General features: G+C 35.6%; 2 protein-coding genes and 1 pseudogene across 2 annotated transcripts; 1 reads left to right on the forward strand and 2 right to left on the reverse strand.

Moving 5' to 3' along the window:
* The first annotated feature begins 7,733 nt into the window (after positions 1–7,733).
* Positions 7,734–9,635, forward strand: LOC147398961 (glycosyltransferase family 92 protein RCOM_0530710 pseudogene; annotated as a pseudogene).
* A 503-nt stretch (positions 9,636–10,138) lies between these two features.
* CCB4 (cofactor assembly of complex C) lies at positions 10,139–17,834 on the reverse strand. Its single transcript, XM_086446780.1, has 10 exons — positions 17,792–17,834; positions 15,155–15,372; positions 14,898–15,064; positions 14,204–14,303; positions 14,030–14,103; positions 13,196–13,380; positions 13,006–13,076; positions 12,215–12,298; positions 11,901–11,947; positions 10,139–10,402 (listed from the first exon to the last, which is right to left on the reverse strand). Exons 1-10 carry the CDS (start codon positions 17,832–17,834, stop codon positions 10,234–10,236), a joined length of 1,158 nt encoding a protein of 385 aa, XP_086302906.1. The 3' UTR covers positions 10,139–10,233.
* On the reverse strand, positions 17,734–18,391 carry LOC147398963 (Putative membrane lipoprotein). Its single transcript, XM_086449018.1, has one exon. It carries the CDS (start codon positions 18,375–18,377, stop codon positions 17,892–17,894), a length of 486 nt encoding a protein of 161 aa, XP_086305144.1. The 5' UTR covers positions 18,378–18,391; the 3' UTR covers positions 17,734–17,891.
* Between the last annotated feature and the right edge of the window lie 1,434 nt (positions 18,392–19,825).

Here is a 19,825-nt window from a genome sequence, read left to right on the forward strand (position 1 = left end):
TAGTATTGAGAGCTGGGATTGGAGAAGGATTTGGACCAAAGCGGGAGTTGAGAGGCTCTGACATCACTAACAAAAGGATTAGGCAGGAACTATTAAAAAAGGAGTCGTGATAAATTGGCGCTCCTTATTGACATGGCAATGCATAAAATCATAGATCTTTTTTTTCGGGATACACAAGGAAAATGATCTATGATGTTGTGCACTGCCACATCAAGAGCATCAATAAAGAGGGTCAGTTTTTGTGAGTCCAATAATTAGTAGTCTTTGATTTTTTTTTGTTTTCGATAATGCTGAAGTAACATTAAAATGTGCATCGATTATACATTATGATCGATGTATACAAATGAAAAGCATCTATGGTGATGTGTGCACCACTACATCAGAATGTCAGAATTGATGTACATTTCTATGTTACGCCACCACAACTTTTTTTTTTTTCTTTTAAAGTGCTGATTTTGTAACTTAACTTGATAAAACAACTCAAAACTGACGGGGGCATGTGCAAAGAATCATAAATTTTTGTCTTGGGATATGCAACTGCATATGTTTATGAGATGTACAGTTATGTATCCCGAGGCAAAAAAAAAATCTACGCTTCTTTACACATGTCACATCGCTGAGATTTTTAGTCATACCTTTTTTTTTTTTTAGTTTATTCAAATGGGGTGCAACCAGTCACCAGTGGTGTGCAATTAACACGTCTCAAAGAGTGCCTCTGGACAAAACTGGTCCAACAGTGTAAATTCAGAGATAGCCACCTGGCATAAAAAAAATTAGGGTCTGTTCTTTACAGAAGCTAGCTTCAGCTCCAGAAGCTGGCTTCTAGAAGAAGCAGAAGCCCAGAGTCTGAAAAGCCATATCCAGCAGAAGCTTGTTCGTTACATAAGCACAGAAGCCAAAAAAGCATGTTCGTTTGATAGCTTTTTATTACTGGATTCTGATAAAATGACCAAAATACCCTTAATGTTGATAATGCACCCAGAATGCATAAAAAATTATCAGAATACTTTAATAAATATATAATTACACTAAATACATATATAAATATAATAAATTTATATTAAAAAATTATAAAAATAATTATTTTTAATTAAAATAAATTTATAAAATTTATAATTCTATCGAAATTTCGGCAGCATCTCCTCTTAAAAATGGACATATGAAATTTTCCTAATAAAAAAAATACCTGCATAATGCACTGCATAATACATAATATATCATCCACGCAATATCTAATACACATGAACATTAAAAAAAATACATAATACGTACATCAATATGTTTTAAGTCATTATAGTTCATTATTGTTTTAAGAGAAATGTTACTATTAACATTATAATAAAAAATGATCAGAATGTCTTAATATATATATATATATATATAATTATTTTACTTTAACAAAATTTATAATTTTTATAATTCTATCGAAATTTTGGCAGCATCTCCTCTTAAAAATGGACATATGAGATTTTCCTGAAAAAAGAAAATACCTGCATAATACATAATCCAATATCCACATAACATCCCATACACATTAGCATTCCATACACAATCCAACTTCCACATAACATCCCATACACAATCCAACCTCCACATAACATCATATACACATTCCAATATCCACATAGCATCCCATACACAAATCACATTTTATCAAATAAAAAGTACTACAATATCATAGAAAAAGAGAAATGTAATTTTCATTAAGAACAAATCTAAAATAAATCAAAGTTCTTAAGTTCTATTATAAACAGCATATAATGCATTAGTTATTCCAGTCCTTGTCCTCTCCATGGTAGCACGAGATCGACGATCTACAGGCTCTCCATTATTATCATGTTCAGGTGTACCCCCTTCATCTTCCACAATTTGTTCTTCTTCGAAACGTAAGAATTCTTCATCTGCAATTGCATGCTTCCTTATGAAGTTATGGAGTGTCATGCAAGCCAATGTAATATCTCGTTGTGTTTCGAATTTGTAACGTGGCATTTGCTTCAAAATTGGCCATTTTGCCTTTAAAACTCCAAAACATCGTTCTATGACATTCCTAAGTGAAGAATGCATATAATTAAAGAATTCTTTATCTGTTCTTGACCTCGACTCTCTTCTAAAATCTTGTAAATGATATGTTACACCCCGATAAGGTGCAAGGTAACCTTCCATCAATGGATATCCAGAGTCGACCAAATAATATTTACCTTGAAAAAAGAAAATAACATATTAAGAACGAAGATGTGAAAATTGCATTTTAATATTGTATTTTATCTTAACTTTAAAATAACTAACCTGAAGGAGGATGTGGAAATTGTAATGATGACTTCGTAATAGTGTCGAGGAACACGCGAGAATCATTAGCTGATCCCTCCCATCCAGCTACGACATGTGTAAATGTCATGTCAAAAGCACAAGTAGCCATAACATTTTGTGTTATGCCTTTGTGTCCTCGAAATCTATTCTGATGCACGAACGGGATATGTGCACTAATGTGTGTCCCATCAATCGCCCCAACACAGTCCTTATATTTACATATTTCAAATATAAATAACGATATTTGACGTTATTAAAAATAATGGTAAATAAAAGAAAATTATTTAAAAAATACCTTGAAATATGGCCAATATCTTTCATTGGTTCGTATATGCATCGAGACTTCGTTGAGATTAGGAGGAACGATCAAAAGCTTTGAAATTTCAATTAAGCCTCGTAGAACTATGTGAAAATATTTGTTAATTGTATCTAATGAATGTCTAAAACTGGCCCTCAGTACCCTATGCCTTTCATTGTGACCCACGGTATAAACAAACATTGCAACTTGTTCTTTGACCGAGATCTTCTTTTCGTCTTTTAACAGACCCCTTCCTTCTAATATATCACACAAATTTAGGAAAACATGTCGTTCCATCCTAAATAAATCATTGCATGTGTTACTCTCTTCATCAATGATATGACGCACATAATCTGCTCCAGTATAAACAGAACTCCTATGTGGTTCCCTATAGATAAAGGTGTCAGCGTATTGTTGTATTGCAACAATAGCACCTGTTACCAAAATATCTAACGATAGATCATCATCTATGGTATTCACGTCATGAATTTCATCATTACTGGACATATCATCGTGCGTGGAAGTATCATCGTCGGAATCCATAAGTCTGTATAAATACATAATTACAAATTATATAAATTCAAGCCATAACACTCAAATAACATAGATAACACAATAAACATGTTTAACATTCACTACATAATAGACATACCACCCAATCCACATAAAACATAAAAAAATAAACAGACATTGTCAATAGCATACCACCATAGGGGTGGGATATAGTCATAACCATCAATGAAAGATGGCAATAAACATACATATAAAAAAGTATACAAATACTACTTCGAACGATTAATTCGAGCATCCTCCATCTCACCATCCAACCACCCAATACGGAGTTCATCGGTTCGCAAAATGCACCAAATTTGCCTATACTCCTTCTTCATACTAAATAATTTTAGTGCAAACCGATAACGATCACTATTAGGGATGATTTCTGTTGTTGCATCTAACAGATCAATACACTCCTTAATGCTACCAGGTTGTGTAGGAGGTGGTGGAGGTGGTGCACTACTCCCGCTCGTCCTCGACGAAACTGCTTCAATCAAACGATCAATCTGTTGTCCCAACATAGTTGCATTCGTCATTTTTTGTCGTTTGGAATGGGATTGAAAATCTCCAGATTTCTTGTGTGATGGTGCAGTAAATGTAGGGATATCATCACCATCAACATCAATATTAGGAGAACTATCAACAGGTGGCTGAGGACCTAATGGTTGAGACTCTGGTGGTTGCGTTTCTTGAACAGATGCAAGATCATCATCATCACCATCATTGTCATCATTATCATCTTGAAGCTCATACTCTCCAACTCTAGATGACCCAGCAGATGGACGTACACCAGGATTAGAAGAGCTTACGACATACTCTCCAGTAGCATAGGTCCCTCCAAATAGTATGTCCAACTCTTCAACATGTTCTAGTCCCTCATAACGCCATTGTGCATCAATTTTATTTTTCTACAAAATAAATAAATTTCTTTAATAGGTTTGAATAGGTAAACGTGACATTTCTATTTGGTAATTTAATCGGAAATTACCTCCAACCAAGAGTTCCACCAATCATCGCTTGCTAAGACCTTATTGTTAGCAGCATCGTAGCCCACACCACTACATGCTTTTAGCTTAATCCATCTAGCCCACATAGCTTTACTTTTATCCCAGTGATTCTTATGTTGCTTCTTAGTGTAATTGAGCCCCGTCGTTGTCTGGAATTGTTTCATTAGAGATGAATATCCCGATACATTCAATGAAGTACCGGGTCTTTTTCCCTTCTTAACTAATTCCACGCAGATATCAACCCAAATCTTATGAAGATAGGGTGTCCATCTTGCAGAATCAATTTTTGACTCTGTTTCTTTTGGTTCTGTTACTTTTTGTCTCGGCATCTGACAATTTAAATATTCATTTAAAAAAATCATAGATAAGAAATAATCAATAAATCGGAACAAGTCAAAAATTTATCTTTAAAAATGTCAAGAAATCTAATCCATCAATTCATAAAGCAAATAACTATATAAATTTGCATTTATCTATATAAATTCTGCATTTGAGGTGAGTTTAAACAAAAAATTGCATTATTCATAAATAAGTTTTTTAACCAAATGGTCTAAAAAATGAACAATTCTACATTTTTCATACAAAAACTGTTGTTTTCCTTTCTTCTACCTTTTTATCATTCTTACCCTTCACATTTATCAATACCCAACTCTTTTATATAATAAAGATAGGAGGTGTACAAATACAATTTGAATATAAGTTAAAAGAAGGGTTATTAGTACTTTTAATATAAAGTTAAAAAACTGGTATTTTGAGTTCAAAAAATTGTAAAAAGTGAGTATTGTTTACATAAAGGACTGTTTAATAAAATAAAAATAAATCTGAACATATGGTTGGGTGAGTATTGTTTACATAAAGGAAAATACAATTTAAGTGTGGTTAAAATTGCTAAACTTACCCTGAAATCACAAAAATCAACAAAGAGAGAGAATCTAAAAAGAAATGTAGAATCAACATTAAAATTACACTATAGGAAGGCTTTTAGTTGTACCTTAGCTAAGATTGTAAGCTTGCATCCTCATAATAAAAAGAAAGAGATGAATCCCCAAAGTGGTAGATCCATAAAATTAATCACATTATCCTACACCTTACTTCAAATTTGATGGAAAGGAAACAGTTGTACAATTTCTACCTTGAGCATAACCCAAGCATGGTTTTAAATCTCTTCCGAGATCGAGACAACTAGACAACTTGAGCATAACCCAAGCATGGTTTTAAATCTCTTCCGAGATCGAGACAACTAGACAACTTGAGCATAACCCAAGTATGGTTTTAAATCTCTTCCGAGATCGAGACAACTAGACAACTTGAGCATAACCCAAGCATGGTTTTAAATCTCTTCCGAGATCGAGACAACTAGACAACTTGAGCATAACCCAAGCATGGTTTTAAATGTTTTCCAACAAGGGTGAGTATTGAACAACCCATGTGCACAGATTTAACTTGTTTGAAACCGAACCAACCCATGTGAACCGAACCCTTAGGTTAAAACTCTTAAGGAGTTTGTTCATAAGCTTTGCACATACCACTACGAATTTTCTTTTCAATACATTTGGTTCACCTAGTAGGGGTGCACATGGTTCGGATTGGTTCGGATTTTGACAAAATTGGAACCGAACCAAACATGATCGGTTCTACAAATTTGAAACCGAACCAATCCAATTACCCTATAGAACCGAGCCAATCCAATCCAATCTTGGTTCGGATTGGTTCGGATCGGTTCTCGGTTCTCATACTTATTGAAGATAGATACCTTCTTCCTCAATCCAAATATTCTATCTCCTCCAATCTTCAAACCTTAAAAACAAGTAGGACTTTTTTTAAGCGTGGACTTTGGGGTAATAAAAAAATTAATCGGATTGGTTCGGTTCTATTATATCCTAATCCGGAACCGAACCAAATTAATCGGATTTTTTTTTCTTCAATCCGTACCCAAACCGTGGGTGTGTTTAATCCGAACCAATCCAATCCAAAGGCTTCGGATTGGTTCGGATCTCGGATTTATCCAATCCAATGTGCACCCCTATCACCTACCTCCCCATAAGTTCCAAATTGTCCAAAGATATACTTGGAGAAGAATAGCAAAAACCATAACTTAAAACCAACTTCAAATCTCAACGAGGAACTCAACAACCCAAAAATAGTAGAACAACCTATCTTTTTTATCAATCCCACACCAATCCAATCCAAGTTTTCAACTAAATCATTGAAGAAAATAACAAATTCAATCAGAAAATTAGCAAAAGCTTCAAACATCATGAAGAAACTCAACCACAAATCCTGAACATATAACAATCATCAATTTCCAGTTTTTTTTACCCATTCCACACCTATCCAATTACAATTTTAAATAAACACAAAAACAACTAGAAATCCCATAGAAATCAGAAAACTTGTCATCCAAAGCTGCAAACAATATAAATAAATTCACCCACAACGAAAATCCAATAGAATCAAAAGAGATTTCCATGCTTTTAGATTCAATCCCAATAACAAAACCAATTCAAGTTTTTGACAGAAAACATTAAATAAAATAAAATTCATGAAAATGTAAGGATACAAGTTGCAAGTTGTTCATTTTTTTCTATCAAACCCAACCCCAACAAGACCCATAAATTAGTTGCAGGAGATCCCATGGTTTTTTGTTCAGATTTGGAGTGGAGAGGGTGAGAGAAGGGTATACACTGAGGCAACAAAATCGAGAGCAGAGAGTAGAGATTTTACCTTCGTGAGTGATGAGGAAACCCAAGATTCGCGATCTGTAGAGAGTGTTGACCGATCGATTTGTGTGAGCCGAGAGAGATCGATTTGTGCGAGCCGAGACTGATCTAAGAAGAAGGAAGCCGAGAATGAGAGTAGAGAGTGACGACGAGGGGTTTAACCTTGAGAGATCGATTTGTGTGAGCCAAGATTGAGAGTGGAGAGTGACGAGGAGGTGTTTACAGTCGTTCAACGTTGACGAGGAGGTGTGAGCCGAGAGATCTAAGAAGAACGAAGCCGAGAGTGACGAGGAGGGTTTACAGTCGTTCGGCGTTGACGAGGAGGTGTGAGCCGAGAGAAATCTAAGATGAACGAAGTCGAGAGTGAGAGTAGAGAGTGACGAGAGGGTTTTACAGTCGTTCGAACTCTATAACGAAAGAGACGAGTTTTTGGTTGGAAATAGAGAAAAAGATGAAGGGCATTTTAGTCATTATCCAATAGCCGTTTTCGGTGTTCGGCTTTGTACAGAAGCAAATGAAAGAAGCCTCTCCGTAACGTCTCTCAATAAAAGCCGATTTTTAACTTTTATTGATTTTCATTGGAGCTAAAAGAGCTCAAACGAACGTTCTTTACGGAGCTTTTTTAGCTTAAAAGCTTAAAAAGTCAATTGAGCTGGCTTTTTTATTCCAAACGAACAGCCCCTTAGTATTCTTGATTAAGACGTGTGATCAATTTTAGTAACTTAGCGTAAGTAGAGTCTTGTAATGATTGAACTTACACCACGACTTTCAGACACTCATGATGCCGCCGCGAGGCATTCTACATACACAGAAGTAAACGCGTGCTCTCTCTCTCTCTCTCTCTCTCTCTCTCTCTCTTCTTTTACTTCTTCTTTCTTCTTCCGACACAAACCAGAACTATAGTGTGTACAGAGTAGGTATCTGTACTTCATTGCAGTGAGTGAGTGAGTGAGGGGAAGATCCAATTCTCTAAACTTGGCTCAGAAATGCAATCCCAGAAGCGGCGTACAAAGAAACGTACAATTTGTTGGGCGTTTTTCATCTTTTTAGTTGGATTTCCTATTGGATCACAATTGTTTCCTCATTTTCTCACAATTTACTGGTTTCCTTACAAAAGCAGTAGTTCAATTGAGGGTTTTGGTTCTCAATTGTTCCGTTTAAAGATAGAAGATCAAATAGTGTTTCCAGATCATGTGTTGTTGTTGGTCTCTAAGAGAATTATTCATCTCTATATAGAGGATGAAGGAGGATTGGATTGTGTGTATAATTTCAAGGAATTTTCTAATTCTACTAATCAGATATGGGAGAAGAAGAGAGTAACAGTGTTGTCCATCGATGACTACGATGAGCTAAGTTCAATTGTTCGATGCCCCCTTCCACCCACTAATTACTCGACTGTAATTAATTTGCAAAATTGGGCTCGAATTGATGAAGATGAGTTGTTAGTGGTGGATGGTTCGGTTCGTTCTTGGGAAACACTGGTGTATGCAGCAGTTCTTGATGCAGATACATCGGTGGCTGTGGTGTTCGTTAAAGGGTTGAATCTCCGGCCAGGCCGTGTGTCGGACCCATCCCAGTTCAGCTGCCATTTCAATTGGGGGGATAACAAAAATTCTCTCACCACCAAGGCTGTTTCAGCTGCACAGGAAGTCGTCCGGTGTCTGTTGCCTCTTGGCCTTCGAACAAACCCTATAAAGGCTCTTGGAGTCCGGGTTTCCATCGGTGTCATCGCTCACCATATTCAACCTCCTCTCCCTTCTGTTGCTAAGCTCTCCTACTCGAAGAATTTCAAAGACAAAAACAAAATGAAGTACGAGCTTTGTGTTTGTACAATGGTGTGCAACCAGGCCTCTTCTATCCGCGAATGGATCGTCTACCATGCCTGGCTTGGTGTAGAGCGTTGGTTCATCTACGATAACAACAGTGATGATAACATCAAGGAAGTAATTGAGGAGCTCGAACGACAGAACTACAATGTAAGCAGACACGTATGGCCATGGATCAAGACCCAAGAAGCTGGATTCTCCCATTGTGCCCTCAAAGCAAGGAACGAGTGTAAGTGGGTGGCATTCATCGATGTTGATGAATTCTTCTACTTTATCATCCCAAACATTCATCATCGGAAGAAACAGGAATTTGCATACCCTAGTCGTCATTCCCTCCGGTCCTTGGTTTCAAATTTCTCTTCTTCAACAACAATTGGAGAGATAAGAACAATTTGTCATAGCTTCGGGCCGTCAGGACTGAGTAAACCTCCTACACAGGGAGTGACTATGGGTTACACTTGCAGGCTACAAAGCCCAGAGCGGCACAAGTCTATTGTGCGGCCAGATTTGATCGAAAGGACCCTATTGAATGTGGTTCACCACTTCCGTTTAAGGAAGGGGTACAAGTACATGAACATGCGGCAGAGCACGGCCGTGATAAACCACTATAAGTACCAAGTGTGGGAATCATTTAGGGCGAAGTTCTTTCGAAGGGTTGCCACTTATGTTAGCGACTGGCAAGAGAACCAGAATGAAGGATCGAAAGATAGGGTACCTGGGCTTGGGACGGAAGCTGTTGAGCCACCGAATTGGGCACTCCAGTTCTGCGAGGTATGGGACACAGGCCTTCGGGAGTTCATCATCGCTAACTTAGCTGATCCTACATCTGGGGTACTGCCTTGGGAGAAATCTATTCTGTAACAAATTTCTGAGAGCTAAAGCTTACACCTGCCCATGCAATACAAATCCTGATTGTTTTTTCTTCTTTCTTTTTTTTGTTTTGTTTTGGTTGACATGGTAATCTAGACTCCACAGATGTAATTCAGTAGGCGATTGCTTTTTGAATGATTTTATTGATTCATTTTCAATTTCTTCTTTTTCGTATCGCATGAACAATGTAAAGTTTTTTGTCTTTTGATTTTCAATCACAGTTGCCACAAATATCTTAGTTTCAAGGCCAATCAAGTACAGAGTACGGTTTTTTCCATTAACCAAGAGCATAATCATAGATGATCATTTAATTGGGTGAAAAAGCTCTCCCCAAACCCACAAGCCAATTTAAGTTCGGAGATCACCGCACACATGAAAGGAGAATGTAATATCGTGCTTGCATTAAGGAAGCTGGAGATGTACCATTTATTTGATCCCACAACGACATCTTCCGTGATATCAACCTAGTTTCCCAAATAAAATCATACAAGCCTAGGAATGATTTCCATGCATTCTTAACATACCTTAAAAAACTTGGGTTCTGAATCAAAAACATATACATCAAAGTTCCATAGAGCTTGAAAATTGTATTAATCTTAATCCCCGTATTTCAGGCATACTTTCTTTGTTTCTTATGTTCATAAGTGTATCTAGGGCATATTATCCATGCATCCTGACATCACCCAATTGATGAAAAAACAAATTTTGATGGAAGACAAAAAGTTACATTCTAGAGGGACAGAAATAATCCAGTATTGAAGGGCACCAACAGAAACTTCCCTCAATGACTGTGATCTTGAGATTCTTCCTCGCCAATTTCTGTAGAAAAATGCAAATCTAAGTTAGAGATTATCTCAAGAAACAGTAAAACAGTAGATGTAGTGGAACTGTGGAAGGGCAGTCGTCAAAACAATCAAATTGATAGAATAGATCAATAAAAACACGTTAATTAAGAGAAGAAAGTGGCAGTTCAACAACACTCAGTGTATCATATGAAACAAATAATTAGAGATCCAAAAGTAACGAAGTACTAAAACCACCAAGAACACAAGGACTAACGCTTGCCAACAATAAAATGCAAAAGGACAAAAACAGGTCCAAAATAGCAAGGATTTGAAAGGCCGGGAAAGTCACCACTCTTGGAAAAAGAAGAACGAGAGCATTACTGCCCTTTTTTTTTTTGATAAGTATAATCTATTGATAAAGGGGAAAAAAATACAAGGAGGCTGAGGAGACCTCTCAAAGAGCAACAGAAAAAAGAAAAGATAAAGATGAAACTTCAAAAATTACATAAAGAGTTTCATCTAAAAACAAAGTCATCAAAAGAAGTTCTCCCAAAGTCTATGTTCTGTTTAGACCAAAGATACAAATACCTCAAGATCTCCAAAAAACTGCCGTGAGGACTTCTCATCTTATTATTGAACACCCTGTTATTTCTCTCGTTCCACGCCCCCCAAGCAATAGTTGAGGGAAGTATAGTCCAAAGGAATCTTTTTCTGGATGAGAAAGCATTGTTGGCCCACTCTACTAATAACGAGGAAAACTTACAAGGAAAGACCCAATGAATCCGGAAAAGATCAAGGAAAGTTGACCAGATATTGTGAGAAAAGGAACAATGAATTAAAAGATGATCTACAGATTCTCCATCCCTCAAACAAAGTGGACAGCATTACTGCCCTTTCAGTATTCGGCTGTGTAATGTTTTGACAAAAAACAATTTCCCAACAGTTATTCAGAAAATGTTGACAAGCACGGTTCAAGTCTAAATGTTCTAATTTGTGACCCCATTCTTACATTTTCTAGTTGAATAAATGGTTTTGTCAAGAATGGTTCAAGTTTTGCATATAGAAAATATTTTGACTAAGATGTCTCTGGTCTTGGAATTGGTCAGAATGAGACATCCGAGTCTGTCTCAGTATGTTTTTCCATTGATAGCATTTAGCCGAGCTGATAAACAGCAAACTACATTAAATGGCATAACAGAACCCCATCATCCAAATAAAAAACCAAAGGATTATTGGATATTGTTGGAGGCTGTCTATGTTCGTCAAGAATGGTTCAAAAGTCTTCTTTCACAAATATTCAAGAAGATATGCTTTGACACTTGAAATTAGTAACTTGCAATATTGAAGATACAGATCAGAGAAAATATAAAAATAAAGCAAACAAATTGTAAAAATAAAAATAAAAAAATAACCTTACCTTGAGAAAGCAGCTTCAATGATTGTTATGCACACAAATAATCAGAAGTTGACATTCCCATGCAAATTATTTTTGGATTTTGTCTTGCATGGCCAGTGTAAGGTTAGTTTCAAACCTTGAAAGCGTGGCATCCAATTTCTCGGAAATTAATGTAATCCATGCCTGCAAGTATTGTGTAAAGATGGGATCAATATAAAGAAACTATATAACAAGCTTAAGGAGAAATAAATTCTTTTGTAACTATTTCAAAATTAGGCACAAAGTAGAATAGTGTAGATATGGATTCTCCTCGAAATCACATTTAGTATGAGGCCCTAAATGAACATTATGTCTATGATGCTAATTTAGGGTCTAGGTACCACTTCCATTAATAATTATCAGATCCTGTCACACCAAGACGTTGATAAGATTTGGAAGCTAAAAACACACCTGGTCAGCAGTTGTGAAGCCTCTAACTGTGTCGCCACCAATTATTGCAATCCCTTTATCTCCAAGTGGCTGTAAAATGACTGCCTAAGTAAAGAGAAAATGTTTATCAGGTAGCTTTCAGGAGAAAGAAAAGGGTCGGTTTGGAATATCTGAAAAAATTTGGATTATTCGTCTGCTACTATTTTGTACTTTTTAACATCCAAACACAGCAAGAGTGAGAATTAACTCGTACAAAATAGTGAGCTAAATTTCAGTAGTTCATTTTTTTATAGGTAATTCTGTAGAAGTTCATGTTGAGGCTCTGATAGTTATTTTTGTGCAAGAATTATATTAAAAATTCATAATATTTTTATAGAGGTCACAAAAAATGCTTTAAGAGTTTACACAAGACTCAACACAATATCTATATTTATATATTGCTAGGCAAGAAAAATTAGTTCTTAACGTGAAAGTGGGTTCAATGGGATTTGAACCTAGGTCGTGAGATCAACACTCCACACGCCTTTACCAACTCAGCTAAGTTGGCACCTGTTCTTGTTACATATCTCTACTTTAATGTTCATCCTGAAAGTCAAATGAATTGCAAATGTAAGTTTACAAAGATGAAAATTTATAACAACAAGAGATGTTACCATGATGGCCATTATGAGCTTGATTTGCAGTGTCCATATTACTTTAGCATCACAATTCAAGTACATCACCAAAGGAAGACAAATATATATATATATATATATATATATAACCATTTGTTTAAAAGTGGGGAAAAATAAGTAAATTGTTATGTATTATACCTGCGTATTTCCAGGTAAAAATGGCAGTTCAGACCTCCCAGGATAAAGAGAAAGATTGGCCAAGTAGCTTTCTGGAAAGAATAGCTAGTCATTTTGGTGAGTTAATATTATGATCGTAGAAGGCCAACAAAATGCAGCAAAATAGTTGTAAATTGCAGCATATATGGCTAAGATTACAGCAATTACTTACGAACTCCAGATTTCATAACACCTTGATAAAGTGACCCCTGCATCAATTTAAGGGCATCTACAGCCATGGCATCACCTACATCAATTGAAGATTCAGCTGCAACACCAATTTGAAGAAGACAACAGCTTTGGTAAATAACCACCAACGACCTGCAGCACGTCACGGTTGACAGAGATTCCCATATCCTGATAAGCAGCAAAAAGGAAGGAAATTATTATAACCAGAAAAAATCAAACAATAGCTTCTAAATTGCTAAAAAAAATTTTGTACTTTTAGTAAAATATAATATAGATAACAGTATTTACAAACTGGGTTCCTTACTCGTGTCATGAATAAAGAGCAAATTATTATCATTTACTGTTTTCATCTCCAGTTACTTTCAACTTCTAGATTTTTTTAGTTCTTCAAATAATAAGTATCATCACCTTGTAATAGTCTGATCTCTTACGCTTTCAAGATGGGCGAGTAGACATCTGATACCATTATTTAAAACCTTGACATAGGTTTACTACATTTTGAAGGGAAACAAAATCACACACAACAGATGATCATGTAGGAGTGGCATCCAATAAAGGCCTGGTGATGCCTGAATTGCACTGTAGAAGTAGCAATTCTTTCTCGATCTTGGAATTTCTTTGTTTCTAAACTGTATATCTAATGGATTGAAAACAAATGGTCTCTAATCAAATTTTTAATGGCTGACAACTTTTTTTCTGCACTTCAGTGAACTGTTCAACGGTAACCCAAAAAAAAATTATGTTGAAAAGTAAAGAAAATACATAGAGAACAAAACCATTATAACATTATTGTAAAATTGACAAATCGGTAAAGTACCACAGTAACTCAGAAACCACACGGTTAGGAAGATCTTTGTGTACTCGCTGACATTCTACACCTTGAGGATTTACCTGAAATGAAAATCCAAAGTAATAATCATTTCAGAAGAGAAACCTTCTCAAACAATATGCAAACTAATTCAATTTGAGATGGTAGACACGAAACTCTCACCACAGATATAGATTTTGGTCGAATTGATAGCCACACCAACCCAGTAAGAACATTGGTAACAGCCAGACCAAGTGTTAATAAATCCGCTCTGGACTGCGAACTGCCAAATAAAATGTTTCAAATGAATTTTCTCTAAACTAAGCAATACAAAGCCTAATAGTTGAGATAAGGCTTTGTTAACAGGCGCCATCATATCTATGACTCTTCGAAAACTCATCAAACCTTTATTACCCAATAATTTTTAAATGCAAAAGTGATAGAGAATGTGTTTTACAATCCATCACTAGGTCATTGTCACATTTTCTCTTTATATTGTATAGAAGTATAACCAATTAAGCTATGGGCAAGAACCCAATTCTACAAATAATGCACCGAGTCCGATTATCCTCATGTACGCTTGGTACGAACTCGAAGATCATAAATCTGTATAGTTTACAAAAATAAGTCCGTATTCTACAAATAAGTCTGTATAGACTTACAGACGGATTAGAACAAGACAGATTATTTGAGATAGTTTACAAAAATTTGGTATTTTTCAAACTAATTTCTCACAAACTGTGGATATTTCTATTAATCTAAGATCATTCTCGGCGGAAACCCAATGATTGAAAGATCGAATTACTAAAGTTAATCAAATGGTGAAACCAAATTAAACACAAATAGATTTCAAGAAAATGGGGAGGGATTAGATTACCTGCTGGCATCGGCGACAGGGGCGATACCAGACACGGTGCGGTTGAAGAGTACGGCCAAGAGAGAGAGGCCTCCAACGTAGATGGGCAAGCTTCGAACGGTATCATCGTTGTTGGAAACCCAATCTGCCACCCAATCCCTCTTTGGCTTCGGTCCTCTGTAACCTCCCTAAGAAGCAACAACGATTTCTTTCAAGGTTCAAATGTCGAACAATTTAGGAAAAAAAATTGAGAGAGAGAGAGAGGGGTGAATCTGAACCTGCAAATCTGAAGAAACCCTAACGAAGCGCGGGAAATTATGAGGAGAAGGACTGCGAAGGGGTTTGGTAGTCCATGAAATGGTACGGAGAAAGCTTCCCGCTTCCATCAAACCATTTGTTCGTTTGTTTCGAGGATACTGGATAAGAGAATTTAGTGACAATTTCTGATCCTGTAGCCTCAGATGCTGGATTGTAATTCGCTTCCCTCTTCGTTTGCCTGCCACGCAATACTCGCATGTTTTTGAAAGAAAAAGAAAATAGACTAAAGCTAGTCTTACTAAGGGTCGTTCTTGTGACATCCAAAAACATGATCCGATGCAACAGGATGTATTGACAAAATTCTATGGAATTTAAAAAAAGAAAAACTTAAAAAACATTCTTTTTCACCATTATTAAATTATAATTTTAAATTTAGGGGTACGGTGGGAGTTCACTAGCCACATATTTTCAAAACCTTCCAAAAAAAAATATTTTTAAAAACTTTTTATTTTAAATCTTGGATTTTTCATGAAAACAAGAGGGCTGTGGTGTTGGGTTTTCAATTTGGTAGTCCATTTGAGCTCAACGACTAGGGTTGCCAATGGATTGGTTCATACCCAAAATCCAATCCGATAACTTTGGGTTTGGATCGATGGTTTGGGTACTAATAAGGATCTGATTCGATAAGAATTCAATCCGATATCTTTTTACATTGGATCTAGATCAATCATGTCCTGATTTTATAAGGACCCGATTCGATCATATGTTTAAAAATATATAAATTATATCATATATTTTGTTGAGATGTATGAAGTTTACTTAGATTTTGTATATAAAATCGGATTTGGTCCAATCCGACTGTTAATGGATTGGATCTAAATCTTAATATTGAATTTCAATAGAAACCCAATTCGATACTTATCATATCAGTCTTAAATCCAATCCTTATTGGATTGATACCAAATCAACCCCAATCCGATTTGGACCTGATCCATTAACAACCCTGAAACGGCATAATACATAAGGAAAGTGTTTTTCAATAGAATATAAGGAGACGAACATCATATCGTTATTCTCATCAAAAGTTTGATGTCACCCCTGCCAACTATATGGATCAATATTTGGTGGACTTACAACAGAGTAATCATCAATGTGGTTGATGATTTATAATTGCATTTTTTGTTCTTGATTTGTAATCGTTGGTTGATTCGATTGTATTTATTTTGGATACTTATATATACAATATCTAGAAATTGCTAATCAAATTGAATCTCCACATACGAAAATACATTTTTAGGGAATGTCATCAAATTTTTCCAGTACAATCGAAGTTTTTTTTCTTATAAATCTGGAGCAGCTAAAATGTTTTAGAAAGACCTGAAAAGTACTTGAGAATTGAGATGTGTCAACTTATTTGAAAGATTTTATAAAACTCTAATGGTGTCTTAATGGTTCTAAAGTTTTAAATGGGACTACTATGACTCTTTTTTCAGACGCGCGCCGCATATGCTCCCTGACATAGTAATTATAGAATTATAAATTTTTTTCTTGTGTATCTCGAAGCAAAGGATCTACGATGGGGATGTCTAAAAAAAGAGTATCAGATTATCACGACTCTTTAAATAAATGTATTGTTTTTAAGGATTTCTTGTTGTTGTTGGATCAACTCATGATTCGATCCAAACCAAAAATTGTACCTCCACATTGCGATACTTTAAGGTAAGACTAATTTGACCAATGTTAAACAAATAGCTTGAGTGCCGCATGAATGTTAAGTAACAAGGAATAGGCTCGGAAGATTAAGTGTCAATTTTCACATCTTCACATATTGTTTGGGGGCTATTAACTCCATGGTTGATAATCGTGATAATTTCATTGTTGAAGATTGTGGTTTGAGAGAGAAAAAAAAAAAAGCAAACAAGTTGCTAAGTTTTATTTTTGTGTCTTTGAGGACGCTTAGAAAGATCATCATCATTGTACGGAATGAAAATTATTAAAGATTTTTGGCAATGATGATCACGGGGGTGTTTGATTATGATTATGGATTGTTAAGATCAAATTATAAAAATTAATTTCCTTAATGATAAATATCGTTTGGTTGACACTATTTTTGAAAACTGATCTTACAAACAAAATTACCCAATTGGACATCTTAAGGTTGATGATGAGAGTAAAAATATGGAAAGTCCTGATAATTTGACTAGCCAGGCGGCATACTCAATCGACTCTCTGGCATGAGCAAGTTTGAGAATCATAGATCTATATGTCTCGGGATTCACAATTCTCTCAGGATACACTTTTTATGGGGAAGTGCAATAGTGTATCGCAAGACATGCAGATAAATGATTCTCAAACTTGTTATATGAGGGAGTTAATTGAATATGCCACTTGGCGAGTCCTATTGTCAAGACTCAAATATGTAGTTATATGGTTAAGGGACATGTTTAAACTTTCCAATAGATTCTATATTTTTTTATAAAATAATTTACCTGTTTTTCTATCTAAGTTAACCAAAACTAAATAAATGAAACCATATATGAGGGCGATTGTCGAACTAAAATCAATCAATAATCATCGGAAAAAACAAAAAATACTTGGTGCACTAGGACCTAGAATAATCCAGGAATCTCCGAATTAAGTATCCCGAGGCAAATTACTGATCCCTATGTACTCTGTTTTTCCCTCCCATCCCAGCCGCATATTTGAAATTGGGTTTTTTTTTAAAACCCCAAGAGAGCCGATTAGATTAGAAACAGCTTAGCTGCTTCTTATATCTTGTGCATCCAACGCGAGTTGCTGCTTAAACATTGCGATAAAAGCTTCCACTCTAGCGTTAAGTTCCTCCTTGGACATACCATCATCCTCATCATCATCATCATCATCATCCAAGACACTAATTTCTCCATTGTGGTGGAGGACCTCCTCCACTACTCCTACTGACCACCCACAACTTCTCTCTGTCCTCCTCGTCTTCTTCTTCTTCTTCTTATTCTTCTTCTTCAAATCTGTTCCTCTGTTGTTGTTGTTGTTGTTGTTGATGTTGGGTTGGTGTTTGTTTGAGTTGGAGCGAATGGAGATAAAGAGGATGGTTAAGAGAACAAGATTGAGGAGGAGGAATACCAATGCACGCCATTCTTCGATCATATAAACTAAACCCGCCCTCGCACTCGCTATTAAAACAACTATTCCAACTGCCACCATAGCTGTAACTGCTTCTATCTCTTCATGCTTCGTCTCTCCCATCTCTCTCTCTCTCTCTCTCTAAAATGTTCAATATAGATACGAGGAACCTTCGTTCGACGGGGTTGGTTAGTTATAGGATTGACAAAATGAGAAAGCCCATGATATTGATTTTAATTACTTATGAAGCCATTCACACTTACCTCCCTCAATAGTCCTAAATGATATTTGATATAATAATGATTTTCTGAGCCACCCCGACTTATGCTCTTGATGTGACGTGTGCTAGAATCATAATTTTTTTCTCGAGATACACAATTATATATATATTCATGGAGATGTGAAGCTATGCATCCCTAGGAAAAATATATGATTCTAATCTATGCCACATCAGGAAATGTATGGGGCGTCGAAAAATCACGACTCTATTTAAAATGCATTCCTTCATTAAAAATATTGTTGAACCTTTGATTTTGATTTTCATTGTTTAAATTTGTGCACTAGCTTAAAACTTAAGTATAAGTACTCAAACTTGTTAATAGAAAATCATTTAATAGTTTTATAAAATTAATAATAATGAAATGGACATTCAGTTCAAATGTTACGACTTCTTCAAAACTATGTAAATATTTTGTTATTCTTTCTTCATTTGTCATCAGCAATTTTTGAAATAAATTAAAAGTTATATATCTAAAATTTTGAAATTATATGTATATCATTCTTCATTTATTATTCATAATCACTAATTACAGAGTAAATCACAATTGTCTTTGAAAAACTCATGTAAGTCAAAAGTGGTGTTAAAGTGCATTTTATTCTATTTAAATTTTTTGTTAAGGTTTAGGCGGCATTTAATTAGAAAATATTACTAATTGTTGTATTAAACTAATGTCCAAAAATTAGTGGTATTTAGAAAGAAGACCCCCATCCCATCTTAAGGCCAATTAAGTTTTTTTTTTTTTTTTTTCAATTGCTTATATCTTGGCCCTACAAGCTCACATGCCATCCTTGATGATCATTGAATTGGTGACTGACGAGGAGACAAACCGACACATAGAGTACTATCTTATCATTACTCCAGCTGAGGACGTGCTGTTGGCTTTGGGTAGCGTGTCCTTGAACTACTGCTGCTACAGATGGCTTAACATTGCAAAGATACAATTATGGTGGACAATGGGCCATATACTTCATTGGATCAGATTAGCCTCATTGATGAGATTCAAAGTTTTGAATTAGCCCTAAGTGATTTGATGATGGACATTATCACATTGTGATAGTTAAACCTCCTTTTGATGAAATCGGTTTTTTCACACACAAACACATTTTAAGAAATTTTTGCTTATGTATAGGATAAAAACTGCAATAGGTTTAGACGATACACGTGTTCAGATCTTGACAAAGGGAAGAAGTAGAACATAAAGTCAAGACTCCATGTAGGTGGTATCTAGATTAATCACATGGTTCAATTTTACTCTACGATAGGACAGAGCAAGACTAGACTCTTGCACTAA

This window comes from Akebia trifoliata, chromosome 7 (genome assembly GCF_017979445.1).
Source record: "Akebia trifoliata isolate Shusen 1 chromosome 7, ASM1797944v1, whole genome shotgun sequence".
Taxonomy (NCBI): Eukaryota; Viridiplantae; Streptophyta; class Magnoliopsida; order Ranunculales; family Lardizabalaceae; genus Akebia; species Akebia trifoliata.

What these genes read in the sequence shown, in the direction of transcription:
- CCB4 (XM_086446780.1), bottom strand. Translation starts at nt 17,834, where the DNA reads ATGCGGCTGGGATGGGAGGGAAAAACAGAGTACATAGGGATCA. An exon ending in TGTTATGAAATCTGGAGTTC is followed by an intron (nt 13,077 to 13,195) that starts GTAAGTAATTGC and finishes TATTCTTTCCAG; the next exon opens with AAAGCTACTTGGCCAATCTT. An exon ending in TTGGATGCCACGCTTTCAAG is followed by an intron (nt 10,403 to 11,900) that starts GTTTGAAACTAA and finishes ATTTTTCTACAG; the next exon opens with AAATTGGCGAGGAAGAATCT.
- LOC147398963 (XM_086449018.1), bottom strand. Translation starts at nt 18,377, where the DNA reads ATGGGAGAGACGAAGCATGAAGAGATAGAAGCAGTTACAGCTATGGTG.